General features: G+C 41.3%; 1 protein-coding gene across 1 annotated transcript in view; it reads right to left on the bottom strand.

Annotated features, from left to right (window-relative positions):
* Positions 1 to 585: 585 nt before the first annotated feature.
* The window catches only part of Qpct (glutaminyl-peptide cyclotransferase), a 29,120-nt gene continuing 6,182 nt past the window's right edge, over positions 586 to 23,523 (bottom strand). Inside the window, exons 2-7 of the mRNA XM_075955517.1 lie at positions 17,532 to 17,678; positions 12,784 to 13,062; positions 7,322 to 7,498; positions 5,402 to 5,501; positions 3,888 to 4,004; positions 586 to 1,214 (exon numbers count right to left, since the gene is read on the bottom strand). Coding sequence (XP_075811632.1) covers positions 1,069 to 1,214; positions 3,888 to 4,004; positions 5,402 to 5,501; positions 7,322 to 7,498; positions 12,784 to 13,062; positions 17,532 to 17,678 — 966 coding nt within the window. The 3' untranslated portion in view covers positions 586 to 1,068. The remainder of the gene's footprint in view (positions 1,215 to 3,887; positions 4,005 to 5,401; positions 5,502 to 7,321; positions 7,499 to 12,783; positions 13,063 to 17,531; positions 17,679 to 23,523) is intronic.

Here is a 23,523-nt window from a genome sequence, read left to right as displayed (position 1 = left end):
CACGGAACATATAGTGAGCAGAGGCCCCAACTAACTTCAATTATATGGAATAATCAAATTCCGAAATGCCCATTTGATCAAGATTGTTATTTATAGATAAATTGTTTCTTATCTCTAAAGATAATCCAGGATTCCTAAGTGTCTCCAGGAAAAAAAAATGTTATACTCTACCAAATCTGAATACCAGAAAAATCTAACTGCAGGAAAATGAGCTTTATGCGCTACTGTTATACTGAACATTAACTCTTGAGGAAACACTTGGTGGTCTTTTCTGTCTTTATCTAACCCAAGATCCAAATAGCAAATACACGTCTTAGAATTACATTAATGGGAGGAAGCCCCTCAAATTAGAGATGTGGTTTGATTATATAAGAAATATGTGCAATAAAAACTGAGACCAATTAAAGAGACCATAGTGATTCTGTTAATGCAATTGGATTTATCTTTTTATCCTTTCCCAACTGTTTTGTTACCCACTATATATCATTTTTACAAAAAAAATAAGCTGTAAAATACTAGAAAACTGGAATATTCATTTAAAAACTCACTTTCTCATTTATGGACATGGAAAACAAACCCACTGTATAACATTTAATTCAGACTTTAATTTCCAAGAAATATACTCCACAAAGCTTTCTTGAAGAAATGTAAGAGCTGTCAAAATACATATATGTATTGTATTACATAACACATTATATAAGACACTATAACATAGCATATAAAACTACAGTTATATATTGTACACCATCGTCATATTTAAGAAGTGTTTAGAAGTACGATATTGATAAGTAATCTAGAGTCATTTTAAAGTTTTCATTTAAAGAGTTTCAAAAGTTATTTATTTTTGATTTCTTTACGTGTTCCTTTCTTGTCTCTAGATGAAAATTAATGAGCAATCAAAGGCATCATAGAATTCTATGGTTCACTGATCACATACTCATTCACCTACAGAATGGATCTGTAGGATGGAAGTTTTAGTACAATATTTGCCTGGAATCAGATTATTTAAATAACACCTTGACTTCTGAATCTGAAACAAAAGCTATTACAACAAACTAAATTCAAACACTACAAGTGAAGATATTCCAACACGAAGACCTGAAGAATTTTGTTTAGATTGTCAATGGTTGACTCATTCAGATTTTCTTCATTGTCATCCATGGTGTGCCAGACTTCCGGGAAGGGAGAAGCTATCAAGTGAAGAACCGGAACACCTGGTACGAGAGAAGCAATTTGTAAGTTAGTACCAATTTCCAGGGGGTCATCTAGAAAGTGATACTTGTGAGCAAAGCAAGTGCCATATCTTATTAGACACTTGATAATTCATTGTCTTACATAGACATCTTTATGTCTTACTTCAAGATAGCTTTATGTCTTGAAGTAGGAGTACTTTGAGGCTTGCCAAACAAACATCAATCGATCCTGTAAGGGATGCTAAGGCACCTACTGTCTGCAAGCTCTTGCTCTAGGAGTGAAAAAGCAAGACCTGGCTGATGTGGAGTTTACATCCTAGTGGAGAAATAAGCAGGCACATGCAAGATACAGTCATAGGCAGTGTTAAAGCGTTTCAAAAGTAACAAAATGAGGGTTGGGGATAAGGATGGAGGGTGGGCAGGGGGACTGAATGAAGAGCTGTTTAAAGCCAGGGAAGGCCTCTCCCAGAAGCCAACATTTAAATCAAGGGACAAACCCAGGAGAAAGCAAGCCAGGCAAAGATCTAGGAATGAACACCGTGGGCAACAATCTTCCCTAGTGCAAAGGTCATAAGGCTTGTCCTGCTTAGGGAACAGCAAGAATTACAGGAAGAAGTGGGAAGAGAAGTGGAAGATGGTTTTGAAACAGAATCAGAAAATGGAAGTCCTTTTAGGTCACGGTAAACTTTCCATCTTACTCGATAAGGCAGAAAACCACTGGAGCTTTAAAATGGTATTAGCATAATTTGATTTACATTTTAAAAAGATGATTCTATTTTATGTGCAAAAAAAATTGAGAGGCAATAGTAAAATTCAGAGACCAGTGGGGAGGCGACTTAAGGGTCACTGAGTTAATTTAGATTTTCACATCGAGACACAGGATATCTTGCTTATCAACTAGGCCACATTAAAGTTGTGCAAAGGACAAGAATGTAACTTAACTTTATGAAAGCCAAGGAAGGATGTCAGTGGTTCTAGGATTTCCTAAATCTATTATGAGTAGGGAGAAATAAAGACCTCATCAAGAATTTAGAACATCTTTCACAAGAAAAAAAGAAGCCATGAATGATGATATAATGGCTGAATTAATCGATTTATTATGCTTAATGACTCATCACTTATAGATTGTCTCAAATCAAGGGAAATGGGAATTATTGTGTAAGTCTGGAGCTGTATATAAGGTTCAGCTTAGATATTGTCTTGAAGACTCGAATACACATGCAAGATGTAGCGGTTGGATTCAGAGAAAGGGCAGAATTAAGGACAGCTCCGGCACTCTGACTTGGGCAGCTGAATAAATGTAGATTGTTTACCGAAAAGGGCAAGACTAGGAAAGGAACATTCCACGCCACTTATTCTTCCATGTCAATGAACAATAATGTGCTCTCTGATTTCATCTGATATCCAAAGAGAGAGGGTTGCTAAAGGGGAGGGGCTCTCTTTTGGTTTCGTTTTGTTTTGTCTGTATTTGCTGTCTTTAATATTTTTCATACAATGTATTTTGATCATATTCTTTCCCCTTCCCTGGTATCCCTGCCTCCTTACCCTCCCAATTTCATGTTCTTCCCCTCTCTCTAAAAAAAGAATCGCAACAAACAAACAAACAAACAAAAAGGCTAAAAATACCAAAACAAGCAAACAAAAGCACTCACACACAAAAACATGGAGTCCATTTTTGTGTTGACCAATAGGGCCTGCCCTGGAGTGCAGTTAATATATTCACTGTTACTGTTGGGGAAAAAAAGATTTTCCCTTGCCCAGCAAAGTATGAATTGCAAACAGCTTCTCGGTTATGGGTGGGACTGTGTATCTAATTATCTGGTAAGGGGATATTAGCTTATTACAAGCTGCATCTGAATAGTATCCGATCAATAGAGGCCAGGTAAAAGTGTGTCTAGATGTCTCCGCATTATTTAATTTGGTTCAATTATCTAATGTCTATCTCGTAGATATATAACCAAAAGACACATGTTGGGCAAAAATCTCTTATAGCATAAAATACATATTTCCTTTTAAAGATAAGCTCTCATTCAAATTAATTTAATGACTATTTTACATCTTTATCATCTAAAGCTCAGTGAATATCAAAGATGAGGGGTGAAAAGGATGGAAGAAACAGGGAGAGGATGGGGAGAACGGTGGGAAATGTAAGCAAGACATAGCCACTGGCAGCCCTGAAATCACATCTGTGACCTGTACAAGATCTTCATAAGATCGGGCCCACAACATCATGCCATGGAGGATGGAAGGTCTCATGAGGTCTCACCCCCTCTGAGAACTTACACGTACTTATAATGGTTGCTGGAGGAGGGAAAGACATCTATATCAATGGTGTAGGCACTGGTAAGATGTCTGTGAATAACCTCTTGTCTGCTCTCTTGTTAGCAACCCTAATGAAACCCACTGGGTCATTAAAATACATGAAAGGGAAAGGAAGATTACTTGGGGAAAGGGAAGAGGGAAACAAAAGAGGGAGGGGACAAGAGAGGGCAAAGGGAAATGAATATGATCAAACTCCACTGAATACACATATGAAAATGTCACAACGAGACGCACTATGTACAATTAACATATAGTAATAAAAATAAAAAGGAATCTGTAAATGACACTGTTTAAAAATTTCAAAATGCACATAAAAGATACAATAGGCACAGAAGGGAAAATGAACGTGGACAATAATACACACACAGTTACCTTTTCTTAAAAATGGAATATGGTCATCTTGAATAATATTTCCATAACCAAAATTCTGGAAATACTTTCTCTCCAAAGAATGATCCTTGAGCAAACCCAATTCATAGAGTTCTTGTTCTGCAGGCAACAATCAGACAGTAGGTGAACATCTAGTTTTATCTGATCAAGACTTAGAATGTATCCTCACTTAGGGAGCTAGACATCTTATCACACAAGGAATTCTTCTGTAGACACATATCAGTGAACACAGCCACATGTGTGACAATAAGTGTCCAGACCTCACCTAAGTATATTATAGAGGAGATCAGAGACAAAGAGTCACACATGGCTCTGGCTTTGCTGGTGAGAACCTCTTTAAGGGTAGAATCTCAACAGAACAAGGGGGAGATTGAGAAGGAGAAAATGAGAGTCAAAGGTGTTGCGAAAACTCAGGTGCAGATGTCAATTGGTCCAGACGATGCATGGGGAATGCTTACAGAGGGATGCTGGGCTTAAAAGTGGGGTATCAGAACGGAGTAGGATGAAGAATATTGACTGGCCACTCTGGGGAAGAGACATCTAACTGTGACCTCTGTCAGGGATTTCCAAAGCGTGGTTCCTGATCAGCAGCCTCAGCACCACCTGGGAATGACTTAGAGATGCAAATTAGCCGGTACAACATCAGGTTTAACGAATGGGAAATTCTGGGGCACAGCCCTGTAATCTAGGCCTCAGCAAGCACCGGGGGATTCTGGTCCACTCTAACGTGTGAGAACCACTGACCTACACAACCCATGGTTCTTGTCATCTTGTAACATACGGCTCGTGTTGTACATCACCCGTATGCCGTCTGTTACAAGATGGTAAGAGACCATGAGATTAGGAAAGAAGGATGAAAGGACTCCCTAGCACAGCTCGTCATTTCTGTGATGTTAAATTACAAGGGGAAAACTGTACCCACTAGGAAGCAAGCATGTGTAGTGGGATTTTTAAGAACATTGAGAAAGCCCCAACTACCAACCAAAATAATATTCCTGTTGGTCAATATTTATATCTCCTTAACCATGGAGTACAGTTTTTTCTTATACAATTAAAGACATAGTTAAAGAGAATCCCATGAAGGAGAACAGCACAATCGATTTTAATCTCAATAAAGTAAATGTATTGTTATGTGCATTTTGGGAGCAGAAATAAGGGAACACGTGGAGTTCTTGAAAAGGCAAAGGAAGAAAACGGGAGACCAAAAAGAGATGGGAAATTAAGTTAAATTCAAGAGATTCTTCTGGCATAATTTCTAAGATTCTGTAAATGTAATGTTTTGATGTTCACATTTTGAAATAGAATCCCATGCAGGAAAATAAATCAGGCCTGTTGACAAATTAGGAATAGTGAACTAATTGGTAGGGTAAGTCAGAAGTCAGCCAAGTGTTTTAAGCATTTAAAGAGTGCACTTAAATCACCAATTTTGAGTTTTAAAGAGTAGTGCTTGTTAGTAGGAAGACACAATATTTTGCTCTTTCATAACTGGTGCTTACCAATCGCTTGGAGTCTACTAAACCATCTGGTAGTCTTGAGGAAAAAATTGTGAAATGTTGGATTTGCAGCTCCAATTAAATCTAGTAAGACCAACAGATCCTAAGGGAGAAAAATATTACTTAATCACAGTTGCTACCGAAGCATGTTTCAGGTCCATTAATAGAGAAAAACAGTCAAAACTAAATACCTTTAACTACTTGAGAATCACACCGAGAGCTATATGAATGGACAATGGGTTTAATAATATTTTCTAACCACTGTAGAGAGCTCTTTAGGTCTTGCTTATGTAACATGGAAAAATGGCGATGTATCATACACCAAATGAGCATAACCAAGGATAGATTAGGAAGGCAGATTTGATGTATATTTCATGAACTGAAAAAGAATACATTTGCTTTGCTTTCGGACGGGAGTTCAAGCATGTCTGATCTTCTATGTCATTATAATTAGGCGTTTAACTTTAATCTGTAATGATAGGGGTGCATGTGGACGGAAGCTATGACTCACGCAGCACGCAAAAAAAATTCCTCTAAAGGAAACTGTATACATCATGCTGCTGGATCGCCTTCTCCTTGTGTGGCAAGCCAGGAGTTCAGTTTAGCTAGTCTCTAAAGTCTCCCGGTTATAGCCTTCCATATTAAGCCAATGTTCCTTAGCTTATTTGACTCATAAAACCAGCAAGCTTGACGACTCCCCGAAGGCCACATCCTAGATTAAGTCTTCCCGATTTAGGTAAGTGAAATAATGTTCGGTTAACTACCTAGAGTGAAACCTGCCACATGCTGAATAAATATTTTCAGACTTCACGATCCCTACGGCGGCATATACACAAGTGACACATACATATACACATATATAATTGATACACATATTCATTCATTTGGGGAAATGCTTGTTTGAAATAGGACATATTCATGAGACTAGGTAAGTTTCTGTCTGGGAAATAAATGGTCTTTTCCATCACTGTGGATTATATATCTGGACTGATAAATAACTACTAATTATCTAGGTCTCCCCTCCTTTTCCTGCCCCCCTGCTGAGCCACTCAGGAACAAGCGAATGAGTGAAGTACTGACTACATGTCTTTGACCCATGGCAAGCTGCCAGTGTACCTGAGAAAGTCACGTTCACATGAGGCGTGTTAGCGAAACGCTTAGATGACACTGTGTGTTCATGTGATCCCTAGGGTGAAGGCCAGCACCATGAGAAAGACCGGGGATGTGAACAGCAGAGTGGAGGGGTCAGGGAGAATGTGGAGAACACTGGGAGGAAGGAAATCCCAAGCATAGCACAAAGTTCTAAGCTGGGGTTGGTGGGTACTTATAACAAAATGAAGATCAAGCATGGGAAGAGAGTCTCCGAAGAGGATTTACTGGCAGGGCACCGAATGAGGATGAATTGAGGTTGGAGCTGGACCCACTGCTTAGTAATAGCAGCAGAATTTTTAGGCATGTCTTCAAATGTCTCTACCCTCCCATCAAAAACGCCAAATCGGCCCACCCCATCAAGGTGACCATTCCTGCCGCAGACACCTTACTGCTTTAAGCGCATGGGGAGTTTTTCACTCTGTCCTTCTTTGCTCCATCCCCTGCGATGCTCATTCTCCTCTGCCTGAAAAAGGCTTTCTCTCTCCACACCACACAGTACTTGGGGTGGGGCTGTGCTCGCAAACAGAATCTAATGATTCTTTAATCTGATTTTCACATCATTTTAATTAAGCTCAGCCAAACACAGCTTCTAACACAGAATCATTCTTTTTAGCTCTGGGATTCCTCAAAAATCCAATGCTTGCCAAGGAATGTTCTACAATAAACAGTGCTCTGAAGATTTCGTGGCACTTCTAAGTCTTTACTTGGTCTTAGAAGCCTTTTCTCTGGAGACACGGACAGAGTTATAGAGCCAAGGTAACTCAGACTAACCATGCCATGCAGTTGGTTGGTGCCTCTCGATCCAGGAGGGTGTGGGGTTGATGCCATTTTCTGGGCTAAGTGCCGAGACCCATACAGAGAATCTCGAGGAGACCAGTGAAGAAAAGCCTCTTCTCCGTCAAAGAAAATTAGCTGGAGCGAGAGATCTGGCTTGGAACCAGAGACATCCTGGTAAAAAGTACAATTTGAAAAATAAAACAAAACCAATGGAAACTCTAACGCCAACCAATCCCAGACTCCCAAACTATATTTAAAAAGCACTTAGTGAGGACATATTGACCTGGGGTTTCTTCGGAGGTATCTATGAACACTGTATCTTCAGGGTGGGTTCATGGTGATCATCAGTGGGGGAAAAAGGAGCAAACATGCTACAGTCAATTAAAAACTCACATTCTTTCCTACTAACTGAGCAAAAAGATGTTCCATGAAACAAAGATGTCCAAGCAAGTGAAGATGTGCCAAAAGTTACTTCACACCACTTCCGTTCCAAACACCATCAGACCATGCAAATTCCACTCCTTCTAGAACTAAATGTCTTACATTTGGTCTTACTCCGTAGCGAATAGTTAGACTGTGGGGCTGCTGTATGCACATGGCGGCATGCCACAGAACTCCTCTTCAGGTGCATGGGTGGCCCCAGCTGCAGCCTCTCCAGGGCTGCACCTCTTGGGAGTGTCCTACATCCTGTGACCAGGCACTGGGAACTCTCTACAGGGCCACCACCTCCACAGCTCCCCAGAGGTTGGCTGAGGCTGCTATAAAACCTGCACCACAGCTCCACAGCTCACTCCTCCTAATCCCGGTTCATTCCTCTCCCAGCGGCCAATGTTGATCCAAGGCCACTCCCTACTCGCTGACCTGAATGCTCATCAGATGAGGTTCCACCTCGGAATGTGCTTCCTGGGTACCCAACCTAGAACAACTGGGTACCTTCTTCTCACCTTACCGAAGTCTGGAATGTGTTACTGGATTTTAGTTCAAGAGTCTGTTGGTATAGGGACACAAACAGAATAATTATAGTGTTTTCTCTTCAGAGCCTATACATTTGGTGAGTTAGGAGAGATAAATACATAAGCGTGATATGTAATATGCCAAGAGCTCGAGCATAAAACATTCATCCGCTAAAGATGGGGAGGAAGGAGAGATGAAGTCCTTGGGGCATCAAGCAAGGCTTTGTGAGACAGTATTTGAGCAAATTAAAAAGATTTACATATTTTTATTGTCTGGCCATGACTCCCCTGTGCAGATCAGTCCTTTGGGTATTCAAATTCCCAAGTTCATTCTCACCAGAATCTCCAAATCTACTTAATCTCACCTCTTCACAGCTACACTCCTAGAAGGACCCTATTTAGTCCCATGTTTGGTCAAATTCTTGGTAATCACTCCAGTCCTTCCCTTATGTATACTTCAATATTTCTCTCTCCATAGCCACATTTTCATGGAATAATAATAATAATAACATGGAGTACCATTCTCTACCTATTCTGTGCTTATTCTCAAGAGGCCGAACCTGGCCTGGACAAAATAAACAACCATGCCATTTGCTAGCTTGGAATCTGTGAGCAGAAGCCAGGCAGTGGTGGCACATTCCTTTCATTCCAGCACTTGGGAGCAGAGGCAGGTGGAGCTCCGTGAGTTCGAAGCCAGTCTGGTTTACAAAGCGAGTTCCAAGACAGCTAGGACTGTTATACAGTGGAACCTTGTCTCAAAGGAAAAATCCATCATCAGAAATTTCGATGCAGCCTCTTGTGTTAACTGTAAGTTGTGTGTATTTTCTGGGTCCATCCACTCTCAACCCCAGTGTTTCACACTCTCCCTAGCCTACAGTCCTTACAACACCCATCCTCACTGCCAAGTGCTGGCCTTGATTTCTTCTTGCCAGTCCCATTAGACTTCAATCTCTCCACATAAGCAGTAAATTCCAACTGCTAGAGGGCACTGCTTTAGCAAACACTATTTTTCCTACAACAAGTTTTCTGTCTTTGCTGGATATTGCTACGGGCATACTACCTCACTAGCTGTTGACCTGTTCCCCTATTCATAGAAAAACTTGCCAGAAGAGTTCCGTGTTTACACTGTCAGAATCCTATTCTTGAGTTCCACTTTTTTTTTTAATCTCGTAATGCTGGGGATTGAACCGAGGCCCCCACGCATGCATGGCAAGTGCTTTACCAACTGAATCACGCTCCCCAGGCTTTCCATATGTTCTGTTCTTCTTACATCTGTCCCTTCAGGCTTCCTATCCTCCAGCTACTAAAGCTGAACTTGTCAAGAACACCTACGACCTGTACAACCCAAAGGTCAACTCTCAGTCTTCACCATTCTTGACCACATCCAGCATAACTACTGCTCCACCCTGGGTATGATTCTTCCATTTGCCTCCCAGACACCACTTTCCTCATCCCTCAATCAGGAGATGAAATTTAGTGCCTAAGCAGAGAGACTGGCATCTAATGAGACTGGCAAGAGGAAATCAGGGCCACTACTTGGGGGTGAGCCTGGGCGCAGTAAGGAACTACAGGTTAGGGAACGGAAGAGTGGGAAATACCAGGGCTGAGGGTGAGTGGACCCAGACATCACAGACTTTATTTTGTACAGACGCGCACTTCTCAGAACCTTTCTCTCTCCTTGGTACAGCCTAAACTGGCTACTCACTTGCCCAGCTGCTCTTCTCCTCTCTCACCTTTCACACCACCCTGGCACCCACCTCTTCTTCTCCAGTACCTAGAACCCCAGGACTTCATCTTCTCTGGCTTCCCGGATTTTTTGTCTCCCTTACTTTTGCTGGAAAAAATTTCAATAACACGTTTAAAATGAAACAATGCGTAAGAGCAAATATTTTAAACACCAAAAAAAAAAGTCTTTGTACTGTGATTTCATGTGGCAAATGATTTTTTAAAAAAAAATTTAAGGCATAACGCCACTGTTTCCTAGCTTCCAAGATTCCTACTGAGAAGTCCAGCATCATTTCCATTCTTGCTACTATTACATGACCTGGGATGACCCCACAAAAGAACTCAATATTATTTTACTTTGGTTCTTTTTCTTCTTTCTAGAAAAGATAGTTCATCTACTTCAGAATTCTATGTTCTTAGTGACTTTTTTGAATAATATTTTTAATTTCAAATTTCCTAGAGCGCTTTGCTATGATGTGATTATTCTGTTATTAAATATTCTTGTTTTGTTTCATGAATATAAACTCTCGTGTTTCTAAGGATTTTCAAGTAGTGTCAAGCTATCTTCTGCCCCTTGCAGTATTCTGTTTCCTCCGACTTCATGTTTCAATTTGCATAATTAGCTTTTCTTGCTTTCTTCCCCAGTGGAAACTGTTCGCCAATATCTGGCCACACCTGCTGTTCGTTTGTATTGAAGAACATGGTACTAAAACGTTCACTGGAGACACAAATTGGTTGGTTTTACCGCGGTCACTTCAGAGCAAGCTTGTGTCTATTCAATGTTCTCATTTAAGATCGCCAAATATTCCCCCTTGGCATCCCTTTCTGTGGCCTCTGCGTTCTCTGGAGAAGGAGCCTCCAGTCCTCTGTCTGCTGCTGGCTTTCTGATTCTAGAAATGGAAGACAGGCTGAAGACCTCGCTGCTCAGCATGCTGCTCACCTGATCTCCTTGACTTCCCTGGGGATGGCACACACATACCCACCTCACATCCCTACCGTCTCATTGCCGGAGACAAGTCAATAAAGGCATCAACAGTCAAGGGACAAGGATGTATCCCTGACAACAATGGGAGGCCATAGCAAAGGCGTGAGGTACAAGATGTCAATATATGATTGCTGTCCTGTTACAGGAGGTCGGTGGGAAGGGCTGCAGAGAGCTGGGACAATAATATCATCTGCCATCCAGACCACTTCCCACCACCACTTGCCCAATTCATGATAGCAAAAGAATGTACATCCCACAAATTCAGTCAGAATCAGCTGTAAACAAAGCTGATACAGTTTGCATTCAAAATTAGCGCATTCTAAGGATTGCTCCCATCACCCCTTACCTCTAATAGACACAGTAGTTCAGAGCCGGCATACAGCGCCTAAAATAATTTCCTGAGGATCCCCATTCAACAATTCAGACATTTCTACTTCTTTTCTTTTTGCTATTACTGGTACTACTATTATAATGATCATTGCCTTTGTGGAGCAGCGTCTCTCTGTGTAGCCCTAGCTCACCTGTAACTTGCTATGTAGTCCAGAATGGCCTCCAAGTGATGCTAGCCCTCTTCCCTCAGCCTCACAAGAGCTGGGATTACAGGGATATACCACAACGCCCACCTTGGCCCACCCTATTTCTCATACTAACTGCAGGTGTGTGTTATGTGGAAAGAAGGCGAAGTGGGTCAGCTAAGCAGAACTGTGTGCCAAGCAGAACTATGCCTTCAAGTTGCATCTTGTTCACTCCGTGTCTTTCTGTTAGAATCGTAAGCATGAAAATTTAAAATGGCATGTCTGGTTATGGATTCCCTCATCCACTGCTGGGATGGTTGCAGTTCAAAGCGGGGCAGGGCAGTACAAAGGCATCATAGAAGGCTCAGAAAACAAAATAAAATGTGAAACAAGTATTGAAAGGGTATAAACAATCCTTGCTTTCTTCAAGTTCTGAATATCCAGCAAAAACAGAACCAAATATCTCTATTACTTCCATTACAAGATAAACCTTTTATTTCTCTACTCTCATTGTATCAAAGGCTGGACCCGTCATAAAGCCCAGGGTAGCATTGGCTGCCCGTGAACAAAGCTTTTGTATTCACTTCGCCATGTTTACTGTTGTGAGCAGTATCAGAGTAAAACGTCTCGTTTAGCACTTTCCCCCAATACACCCTTTAAGAACACAGAGAAATAAATCTGAAATAAAATCTGAGAGTCCCAGAAGCGTTCTGAGCTTCAGGCATAACAAAAGCTCTGCTATGCTATGAAGAGCTAAGCCCTGATCCACAGGTACAGCAAAAACACATTTCTGCTTTGGGCTTTGCATCTCGGTATGTCTGAATTACTCACAGGCTGGAGATCTCCCACCGCCCTCCCCCAACTCCAGAGCCACCCTCTCCCAGCAGAAGGTTGTGATGTTTTACGGCTGTGTAAACAAAGAAGAATAAGCATAGTCCTCTATGAAACATAACCCGCATACTTAAGCCTGCTCCATCCTTCCTTCTACGTCATTATTTGCAAAGAAACAGTTGTGTTCAATTGGATTTGAGCTGTCAGTTAATGGACACACTGTCATCTGTCTGTGAATTGCTGCCCATGGTAATATGGGCAGTATTACCATGCATGCGATCTTCCAAATACCACTCCTTCGATCTCTTATTTTTTTTAACAAATTATTTTAAAATATACCCCAAAGCTTTGATTTCCAAATGACTTTTCCTCCAAAGATTCTAGAATTCACAGAGTCGCTGCTAATTTTTTTTTCATCCTAGGAGTCAGCAGAAAGAAAGCAGTTACCTTCAAGGAATGGAGTTTCTTGTCTAAGGCACGAGCAAGTTCCAACATCATTGCGCATGGCACAGCGGAATCAGTGGCTCCCACAAACACTCTGTTGTTCCATCGAGGGAAATATTTAGAGTCATAGTGGCAGGCAAGGACCAAGTGTCGTTTAGCTTCCGGGTTCAGAGTGCTGATGATGTTCGAGAAGGACCGTTGCCCATAGGGTGTCTCACTCAAGAAGGTGTCGACTTCCACGACCCACTCAGCCTGAAGTCTCTGAATTCGCTTTATGATGTGCTGATGGAAACAGTAGTTTTCATTTGTTAGCTATGTCTCTAAAATGGTAGGTGATGCCTCCTTTGGTTACTGTCAGAAACAGAGTCTTACTCTATAGTCCTATAGGCTGGAATGAAGCTAAGTATCCTGGGCTAGCATGGAGTTCGTGCTTCTTACTCATCGTTCCAAACTGGGATTACGGACATACGTGCTCTGCATGCTTACTGGCAGAAATAACATTACTACTGGTTGTTATTTGAGTTCATAGCAATTGAAAGGAAGAAGCCAATCTCCCTCACTCCTGACCTTTCGTCTACTTATCCATCCCACTCGGTTGTCAATACTTACCAACACTAGCAATCTGCTGTAGATCTTTTTACAACCCTCTCCTGGATTACACAAACTTCATCAGCATACAGGTACACATACATATTTAAAAGAGGGAACGGTGTTCTTTTGTAGGAAAAGTGGCCCACTTTACATAATATTCTACCCTTGCTTTGTCCCCTTAGCAATCTATCATGGTCGAGGGACAAATCCAGGTCAGCACTCCTAGAGACAACTTTGAACATTTGTAAGAATCAGCGTAGTCTGAGAAGTTAAGCATATCAAATCTCTAAGCCTCCGCCCTAAGCTCTCAAAGCATCACAAATGGCAGCTCTGTGTGCACGTGTGCCAAATACACAGAATTTGTGCTCCGAGTCCTACAGATGTTCGTGTGGAGTGAACACTAGTGGAAGATACAAGCACCCACCTGATGAGGGTTGTACAGAAAGTTTCCACGGCAACAGATGGATGGGGATACGGTCAGGCTCTGCCTAACGTAAGAATCAATAAGTAACTCTGACCCAAGTCTTTCTTCTGTATCCAAGCTATGTCCAGACCTGATTCTCTCTGTACTGTCTCCCGGCCACTCTGGGCCTTTTGAGCAGCACATTAACTGAGGCAGGAAGCAGGAAGTGGAGAAAGGAACAGCATGCCAGGGACTGGAAGTGTCTTCCTTGAGAATCTAGTCTTATGGTGTGAGTCGTGAGGGAGGAACTCATCACTATTGCATTTTGCTTTTTCCCACCCTTATTTTTCCTTGGCCTCATTTCTCTCTTTATATTTCTTTATTCCCCCTCTAGTATTGTATTTGTCTTTGCAAGGTACCTTATTAAAAACATTTCTCAACCTCAGTCACAAATCAGACATTATAATAACTGACAATTTGTCCCACAGCTAACATCTAGGAAGGAGGGACACTGAGTTGATGAACAAACAGCTCACAATCGCTGGAAACAAATGGAGGGATTTTCTTTTCCTTCCAAAGAAACACAGGATTGTCTATTCCAGCCAAGTCTTGTGTGGCCTACAGCCTGCTGATGTAACATGACACACAGGCAGAAAGGGCTTTGGACAAACTAGAACAGGAAGCTTCCAAGGAGAGAGGAACTTACACAGAGGGCTGGAGGCTCTGAGACTCACCATCAATCTTGAAGAAGCTAAATAAACAGAGGGATCCCTTTGGTCTGTGCAGCTGCTAAGTTAGTCTTTACCTTAAACAGCGTTTTGCATTCCTCCCCTTCCTTTCCGCTACGACTCTACTTGCTGTCCTTTCCCAAGTCATCAAAAGAAGCATTTAAAGCCTTGCACTTCGCATTTACTTTGCTATTCCCCACAACTCCTATGCTATGCTCTGCTCGCGGAGATCTGTTCTGCGAGCAGCTGGTTGTAACAGTAAATGTGGGCTAGTGTAGTGAGAATGTGTGAAAGTCACATGACCTAGAACATCAGTTGTTGGACTAGAGAGAGAAATCACTGTGCATCTAAGATGAGTTTTTCCAAAGATGAAAACGAGTTATCCCTAGACTTTGTACAACTCCAGAACATCTGGTGTCCAGATGACAAACCGTTCCCTAAAATGGCTTCTTGATACCAATAGTAGCCTGAGAAGCGAACTGGGATTTTAAAGTATCTGTCAAAGGTTATCTGTTAGCACTGTTTAGAAGCCTCACCCAGAACCTCACTTCTCATCTCAGTAAAAACCTCAGTAAGATCCCTGAAGGAACCTTTCTGTATGTAACATATATATTTTTAGTTCTCTTAGTAACTAAGATGAAATTAGGATACTAATACTCATGGTGTTTTTCAACTTTCAGATTTATTTAGTCTCTATGTCTCTGCCAGAAGGCTGAAGGGAGTTCCCCCCAACCACTGCTTTTATCACAATATTCCTAAGATTTAAGCATCATTGTCTCCCTGACTCAAAGGGATCAAAGACTTGCCCTCCAGGAATGATGAAGAGAGAGGGCTAGTAGACTATTATCCAGCATTCTGATTCTGCTGAGCCTGCTCTCTAGTGGTGTGGGCCGTCTTTCTGAATATGTGTTGTTTTTATTGGTTAATAAAGAAGCTGCTTTCAGCCCATGGCTTAACAGAACACAGCCAGGCTGGAAAAGCTATATAGAGAGAGTAGGCAGAGTCAGTGAGAAGTCATGTAGCTCCACTGGAGACAGACACAAGCCGCCAGCTGGAACCTTGCTGGTAGGCCATGAGCCTCGTGGTAAAATATAAAATAATGAAAATGGATTAAATTAAGATGTAAGAGCTAGCCAACAAGAAGCTAGAGTTAATAGGCCAAGCAGTGATTTAATTAATATAGTTTCTGTGTGGTTATTTCGGGGTTGAACAGCCAGGAATAAACAAGTGGCCTCATACAAACTCCAGTGACTGAACGTATATCTTTTAAATCATAACAATACCTGTGTATGCTGTTTACGCTGTATGTTCCATAAATGACAAAGCTTCAACAATGTTCACTATTTTATGGCCTTCCAGAGGCCATAAACAAGGAACTTGGGCTTCAAGTATGCATATATGTATCTGAGCATAGACAGACTTCTGAACCATGCAGAAGGTGAAATCAAGAGAGTATCATAGCCGTGGATTGTTTTCTGATGAGGAGCTGGGGACTTTGGCAAACAAGAATTCAGAGCATTTAAGAAAATTCTTGTGGGGCAGAAATTCATTTACCATTGATCTGATTTTCCCCAAACCTCCAGTGATAGAAAATCAAGCAGATCTGAGTTCAAATTGCTAGTACACACTTAACTGTAAATAACACATCCTGGGAGAGTAAGGCAGGAGGATTGTCTCAAGTTTAAGTCCATCCTGGACTACATGGTAAGTTCTAGGCCAGCCTGGATTGATGACAGATACTGTGTATCAAAAATATATATGGATAAAAAGAAAGGAAAGGAGGAAGTGAGGAAGGGAAGAATGAAAGTTAGCCATCTTAGTATCATCATCATCCTGCCACTGCCCGGCATCATCCATGGCTATAATGCTCACTTGATTCAACTTTTACATTTGCTTACTCCATTGGTTCAGAGGCCATCTATCCTCAGATACACATATATTCCTTAAGGCTGAAAGTTCGTTAGGGTCTCAGTAGAGAAGCTATTCAAACAAAAAAAACAGGAGACTAAAAAGACAACAAACACGGTTGCCAAGGTTATAATTGGGGGACAGAAGCTACACCGTAGATAAAGAAGAGCTATGATTTGGGTAAAAGAAACATGCAGGCACAGCGGTCGTTGCCAAGGTTTTTGTCTAAGAAGTTGAGCAAGTAGAATATTCAGTAAGGGGCTTTGAGAGGCCAGTTTCGTTCCTTCCCAAGCTCTCCCCCTGAATGGGATTAGTTCATAAAAGCAAACATGGAAAGGTAGAATTTCACGTTGCTCAGGCACATTGACATAGCACAGAGAAGTTCAAGGTGTAGCCCCATTTACGGCTTATTCTACCCTTTACGGCAGTGTCATCCGAACCGCAGCAATAAAATCAGTGAACCTAGTTTAGTGGGTCACCATGAGCATTTCCTTCAATTCACAAAATAGAATTTACAATATCCAAGTAAATTACAGATAATGAGTAGTTTTCCAAAAACTTGGGTTACAGCTAAATATATTGTTATACATCCTCGTCTGTGAAATACACAATAGGTTTCGACTGTGGGTCAAAGCAAATGTTTGAGAAGCTCAACTCTAGACAGAAGCTGATCGCTGTGCATAGCCACACACACACACACACACACATTTCCCACAAGAGGAAAGAAAGCTAGCAGCTCGGTGACCCCCTCTTGCCTCGAAACTACTAAGCAAGCACTATAAAAATCTGTTAAAGTTTGGACTCTAGGGTCGACAAAAGTTGGTTAGCAAGCTAGGAATGTGTTATTGAAGTGACCAAGAGTGGAGGAGTTAGTATCCTGTATTGTTGCTGCTATAGCCAAGACAGTGATTTCACACAGAAACTGATTTTCAGTGCACGGGTATCGCTCAACCCAGAACAGACATTTACGCTCCGATATTCGACTTCCTTGACTACCTCTGCTAGTGAGTAATGAGATGTTGTATCCAGATATTACACAACTGAGAACTTTAGCCATCACCTTATCCCCCACGGTAAAGCAAAACATTTAAAGCCTTTAGGTAAGTGAGCTATGTTCTTACCTGACGGGCGGAATAGCTTCCAGGTGATCCTGGATAGCGTTCTATCAGCAACGGTCTCAAGTCATTTTGCCACATTTCAGAAATACTGGTGCCTTCTGCAACTTGGCGAAGAGATGAATAATTCAAATGTACTGGCTGATGGTGGTTCTGCAATTAAATAAAATGATTTAGTTCTAATTGCATATGATAAGACAACATGGTACATCTGTGATTTGTAGCCCTAAAATCACAAAATCAAAGGAATAAGGGTTATGTCACATGAAATAAAGGACTCAACTTAAAATTAGCTCCTTGATTCTTCCAGATTTGACAAGTTGTTTTAAAAACAAAATTTACAGTATGCTTTTATTGTGAGAATTTTTCACACACTTAAAACCTGTGCAACTTAAATGGTTTTTCTGGATAATTGCATTATAAAACTAAGGTGTAAAAATAACAATTATGGGCTGGTGAGATGACTCAGTGGATAAGCACTTGCCAAAAGGCATGAAGACCTGATTCTGTCTCCGGGACTCACATGGTGGAAGAAGAGAATCAACGCCAGCAAGGTGTCCTCTGATCTATGCATACACACCATGGTACACGCACACACATGCACATATATACACACACATGCACACACACACATAGGCACACACACGCACATGTACACACACACCATGGTTGACATGTACATACACACATGATGGTATACATGAACATGTACACACATCATGGTTTACATGTACACATACACATCACGTTATACACATACGCATACCATGGTACACACACACATGCACACACATGCATATACACACACATGCACATACACATGCACACTCACACATATGCACATATACGCACACACCATGGTTGACATGTACATACACACATGATGGTATACGTGTACATATACACACATCATGGTTTGCATGTACACATATACATCATGTTATACACATACATGCACACACACCATGTTTACATACACACACACCATGGTACACATGTGCATATACACACACATCATGGTTTACATGTACACATCATGTTATACACACACACACACACACACCATTGTTTACATATACACATTCCGTGGTATACATGCACATACACACATCATGGGACACATACATACACACATCATGATATACATGTACATACACACATACACATAAATAATTGTAATTTAAAAATTTTAGTAACAACTATATGTAGTACCAACACTTAGGAGTCAGAAACATGAAGATCACAAGTTCAAGACCAGCCTAGCCTGTACAGAGGAACCCTATGTTAAAACACCAACATGACAAAAACAAAAAAGAACTATTATGAGACTATTACCTGAAGAAAGTTTAATACTTAAAAAGCTGATGACAGTAAAGAAATGAACTTTGCTAGTATGGCTCTTGTATGAAAGGCAGTGCATTGTGGGTATTTCAAAACTGCCTGTCAGAGAAGTTGGAGGCCATCTATACAAACTCCATGGCATCATCCAATTCTCCTAATGTATCACTCCCCAGAAAACACTAGTCCAAAGGTTTGTTCTAGAGCTACACTACCCACTACAGGAAGCCATTAGGCACGCATGACTAAAGACTTGAAATGTAGCTTGTGAATTGAGATGTGCTTTACATGCAATAGACATACCAGGTTTGGGGCTTTGGGGTTTTTCTTGGTGGTGGCGTGATGTAGGAAGTCCTTCTGTATATGTGTTGCTTTTGTTGATTAATGAATAAAGAAACTCTCCTGGCCTGTCATAGGGCAAAAGAGTAGAACTAGGCAGGGAAAACTAAACTGAATGCTGGGAGAAGGAAGGTGGAGGTGGAGAAGCCATGTAGCCCCATCAGAGACAGACGTCGGAACTTTACCTGGTAAGCCACAGACTTGTGGTAAACATAGATTAATGGAGGTGGGTTAATTTAAGATGTGAGTTAGCCAGAAATATGCTTAAGTTATTGGCCAAACAGCATTGTGAATACTATGGTTTCTGTGTGATTATTTCAGGGCTGAGCAGCCAGGAACAAACAAGCAGGTTCCTACTACAACAGTGGTGGTGATTTGTTCTGTTGGTGGTGGTGGTGGTGGTTTTCTTGTTTTCTTTTGTTTTGCTTTTGTTTTGATACAGTGTCTCACTATGTATCCTTGGCTGATCAGGAACTTATTATATAGACCAGACTGGCCTCCAATCCTTGGATTAAAGGTGTGCACTACCACACCTAACAAACATACCAGTTTTGAAGACATTTTGATTTTTAAAAAAGTTATCTCATTCATATTTTTTAGTTATATACCGAAACAACTTCAACATACTGTAAATGAAATAACAGTTAAAATTAATTTCACCTTTTACCTTTTAACATAGTTGCTAGAACATTTTAAATTATATTCCTGGGGATTAAAGAGATTGTTCAGTGGTGAAGGGCACTGGCTGCTCTTCCACAGAACCTGGTTTTAATTCCCAGCGCCTATATGGTGACTCACTCATACCCATATAAAACTTTTCTCCTAAAGAAATTCAATGCCCTCTTCCTGTGTCTGTAGGCATAAGGCATGCACATGGTACACAGACATACATGTGTCTGTAGGCATATGGCACACAGACATACATGCAGACAAAATGCACATAAACATTGTGCTCACTAATTCTGTGTCCACTTGACACAGGCTATAGTTACCTGAGAGATGGGAACCTCAAGTGAGAAAATTCCTATAGGTAAATTTCTTAGTGATTGATGGGTGGGCAGCCCATGGTAGGTGGTGCCATCCCTGACCTGGTGGTCCTGAGTTCTATAAGAAAACAGGCTGAGCAAGCCATAGAAAGCAAGCCAGTAAGCAGCTCCCTCCAAGGCTCTGCATCAGCTCCTGCCTCCAAGTTTCTGCCCTGTGTGAGTTCCTGTCCTGACCTTCCTCAGTGATGGACTGTTTGTTACCTGGAAGTGTAAGCTGAAGTTAGCCCGTTCCTCCCCAAGTTACTTTGGTCATGGTGTTTCATCAGAGCAGCAGTAACCCTAACTATGACACACATAAAATAAAATAAAATAAAATAAAATAAAATAAAATAAAATAAAATAAAAAAGACTAGTCTTAAAAAAATAGTGGGGTGGGGGGACTGGGAGGAGAGAAGGGAGGGGAAAGGCCAGGATTAAAATAAATAAATAAATTTATAAAATATAAAACTATATGCCTACAATCTATTATTTCATTTTAAATTTATATGTGTGTGTGTGTGCGCGCACACACATGCACGTGCACATGTATGGTGTATATATGGAGTTCAGAAGACGACCTCAGGTGTTGATTCCCACCTTCAGCTTGTTTAAGACAGGGTCTCTTTGCTGTTTTGTTTACTACATAGACCAGGCTTGCTGGCCAAAAGCTTCAGGGCTTTCCTGTCCCAGTCTCTCTTCTCCCCATCGGAATATTAGGATAACAGGCCCTCACGCTACCCAGCTAGCTTTTACAGGGGTTTTAGGGATTCCAACTCATGACCTCACGCTTGCACAGTGAGCACCACTGGGCCTTCTTCCTAGTCCTCAATATCTATTTCTATCAACCTGGACTCAGGGGACAGATGAAATTCCTCTCAACCTGAGTTTATAACTGGATAACTGGATAAATAGGAGCTCCTTCAAATCATCAGCTAAATTACCTTAATATTCTATTAAGGTTTATAATACCATTAAGGTTTATAATACTCCTTATTACACTTATATATTAAAATGAAACTTAAAAGCTAAATAAACCTGATGTTGAAATATATATCCTGAATATGACTTACACACGCTGTATTTTCTTATGACATCAAAACTGATGAATCCGTCACTCGTTACAAGTTTATCAGGCGCGCAGAGGAAAGTGGGACTCCTCCTCAAAGGGAAGCGAATGGTTGATCGAATTACTTCTTCCCTAACGAGAATGATGAGGGTGACATAAGGACATTGAGTCCTCTGGAATTCCATACAGAAATTGAGAGTGTTCCGGCCATCTCTCGGTGCCCTCCAGGATTAGTGTTAGCGGGATATGTCCAAATAATCACGCAGGTAAGTCACTTCATATGGACCACCCGTGCAGCTAGTGAGAAGCTGTGGAATTAGAGACCTTGGCTGCCTTGTTGCTTATAACCCTTTGCACTTGTAGATGGTCTGATATTACTCTCCAGTGTTTATCATGCAGAGAGCAAGGCTGTTTGGGCAGATATAATCTTTTAACTCAGCACCCACCACTAACTGTAACTCTGGCTGGGGTACTTGACCTTAATGAGGCTCCATTTCTCAGTCTGCAAAATGGAGTTAATACCTACATCCAAAGGGAATTAGAACTAGATGAGTGTATACATATATACACATACATACATATATACACACACACATGTCCTAGTAAATAGTCAATGTGCTTGTTTTCTCTGTCATATAGTAAAGAAGTATAGGATGTTAGAATGGGATAAGACACTTGGAGCTAATCTAGTCCAACCTCCTTGACATCCACCAGTGGACACTTAGGTTTGGAGAAACCAACTGGAGGCAGAGCTGCAGGGAAATCCACGGAAAGCATCCTGGTGGGTGGGGTCCCAACCCAGTGCTCATTCTTCTGCCTCATCTCTGCTCTTCCACCTTACTCTTGAATGTTGACACTGTCCCTGGATATATTAAGGTTTCTGGTTTTTTAATTGGGAATAATACATTTTAAAGTATATTTCGGGGGAGGCAGGGAGATAATTCAGTGGGTAAAGGCACCTGCTGCCACGACTCAGGAACCTGAGTTCATTCTCCTGAACCACATGGTGGAAGAAGAAAACCATCTCTTGCATGTGGTCCTCTAACCTCCACACATATGCGTGAACACAATCACACACGGAGACACACACGTTTAAAAGTATATTTCTTTCATATATCACTCGCAGGGATAAAAGATTCAACTAGAGACTAAACATCTAAACTCATATGATGGCATAAAGGTAGAAACAAAACTGGGGAAAAAAGGGAAGTACTAGATGTGTACAGAAGGAAAGGTTGCAGAGTGTGGGAGGTAGAATATGTTCAAAATGCCCTTAAGTAGCCCTACACACCAGACAAGTATATTTCCTAAACAAATTTGTTATTGAAGCCTTTAAACTCCTTAGTACCTCCAGGATCTAAGCCCTCATGTTAAACAGCTCTTAAAGAAGAAAGCTGAAGCTAAGAGACAAAACAACTGAAATGCGAAGTGGGAACCAAAGAAATGGGAGAGAAGGGGAAATCTCCATGGTTGTTCCTTAACCATCCAAGAAAACATGTCTGCCTCTCTGTCTGCCGTGCAAGCCCCATGGTGTGCTGTTGGCTCCCATTCATTGCTTTGACTATCTAGCACTCGGTACCTAGCATCCATACCAAGCATCTAGTACTTAGCATCTAGTACCTAGCATCCAGGTACTTTGAGGTTCTATATTTAGGATCTTGGCATCCCAGCAATGCAATCTGCCCTTCACACTGTTTCCTTTCCTCTTCACCTTCAAAACTCTTGTCTTCTTCAGGCTTCAGCCTGAAGGCCACTTCTCAGGTGGTGTGCTCAATGTCTTTACTTCATATAAGTTACAAGCTCTAGGAGGACTAGAACTGTCTCCACCTAGAATTAAAAGGGCATGGTTCATATTGAGGACGCAGTAGTTACTGGGTAATTTCAAGTAATGAACAGATAAACTAAGCGTTTTTCTAAAACTGTCTTGGCTATGAATGTGTGTTTCCATAGTAGAAAAGTAAAAAATCACATCTCTGTCTTCATAAATGCTAATCCAGCTGATTGCATAAGCAGGTAGAAAAGCCAGAAGACACATGTGGCTGCCTGTTGCAAAGGGACAGGAGATGTCCTGCTTCCGGGTGATTACCTGTTTCGACGGGACAAGACATGTCCTGATTCCAAGTCTACCTGTTGCAAGGGGACAAGACATAGCCTAGTTCCATGTTTGGGAGCTTTATTTTAGTTTCTGCTTAATGTTCCCAACAACTCAGATCTCATTGGCCCGGGGCAG

Source organism: Microtus pennsylvanicus, chromosome 21, assembly GCF_037038515.1.
Source record: "Microtus pennsylvanicus isolate mMicPen1 chromosome 21, mMicPen1.hap1, whole genome shotgun sequence".
Lineage (NCBI taxonomy): Eukaryota > Metazoa > Chordata > Mammalia > Rodentia > Cricetidae > Microtus > Microtus pennsylvanicus.
This window is presented reverse-complemented; position numbering and strand designations above follow the sequence as displayed.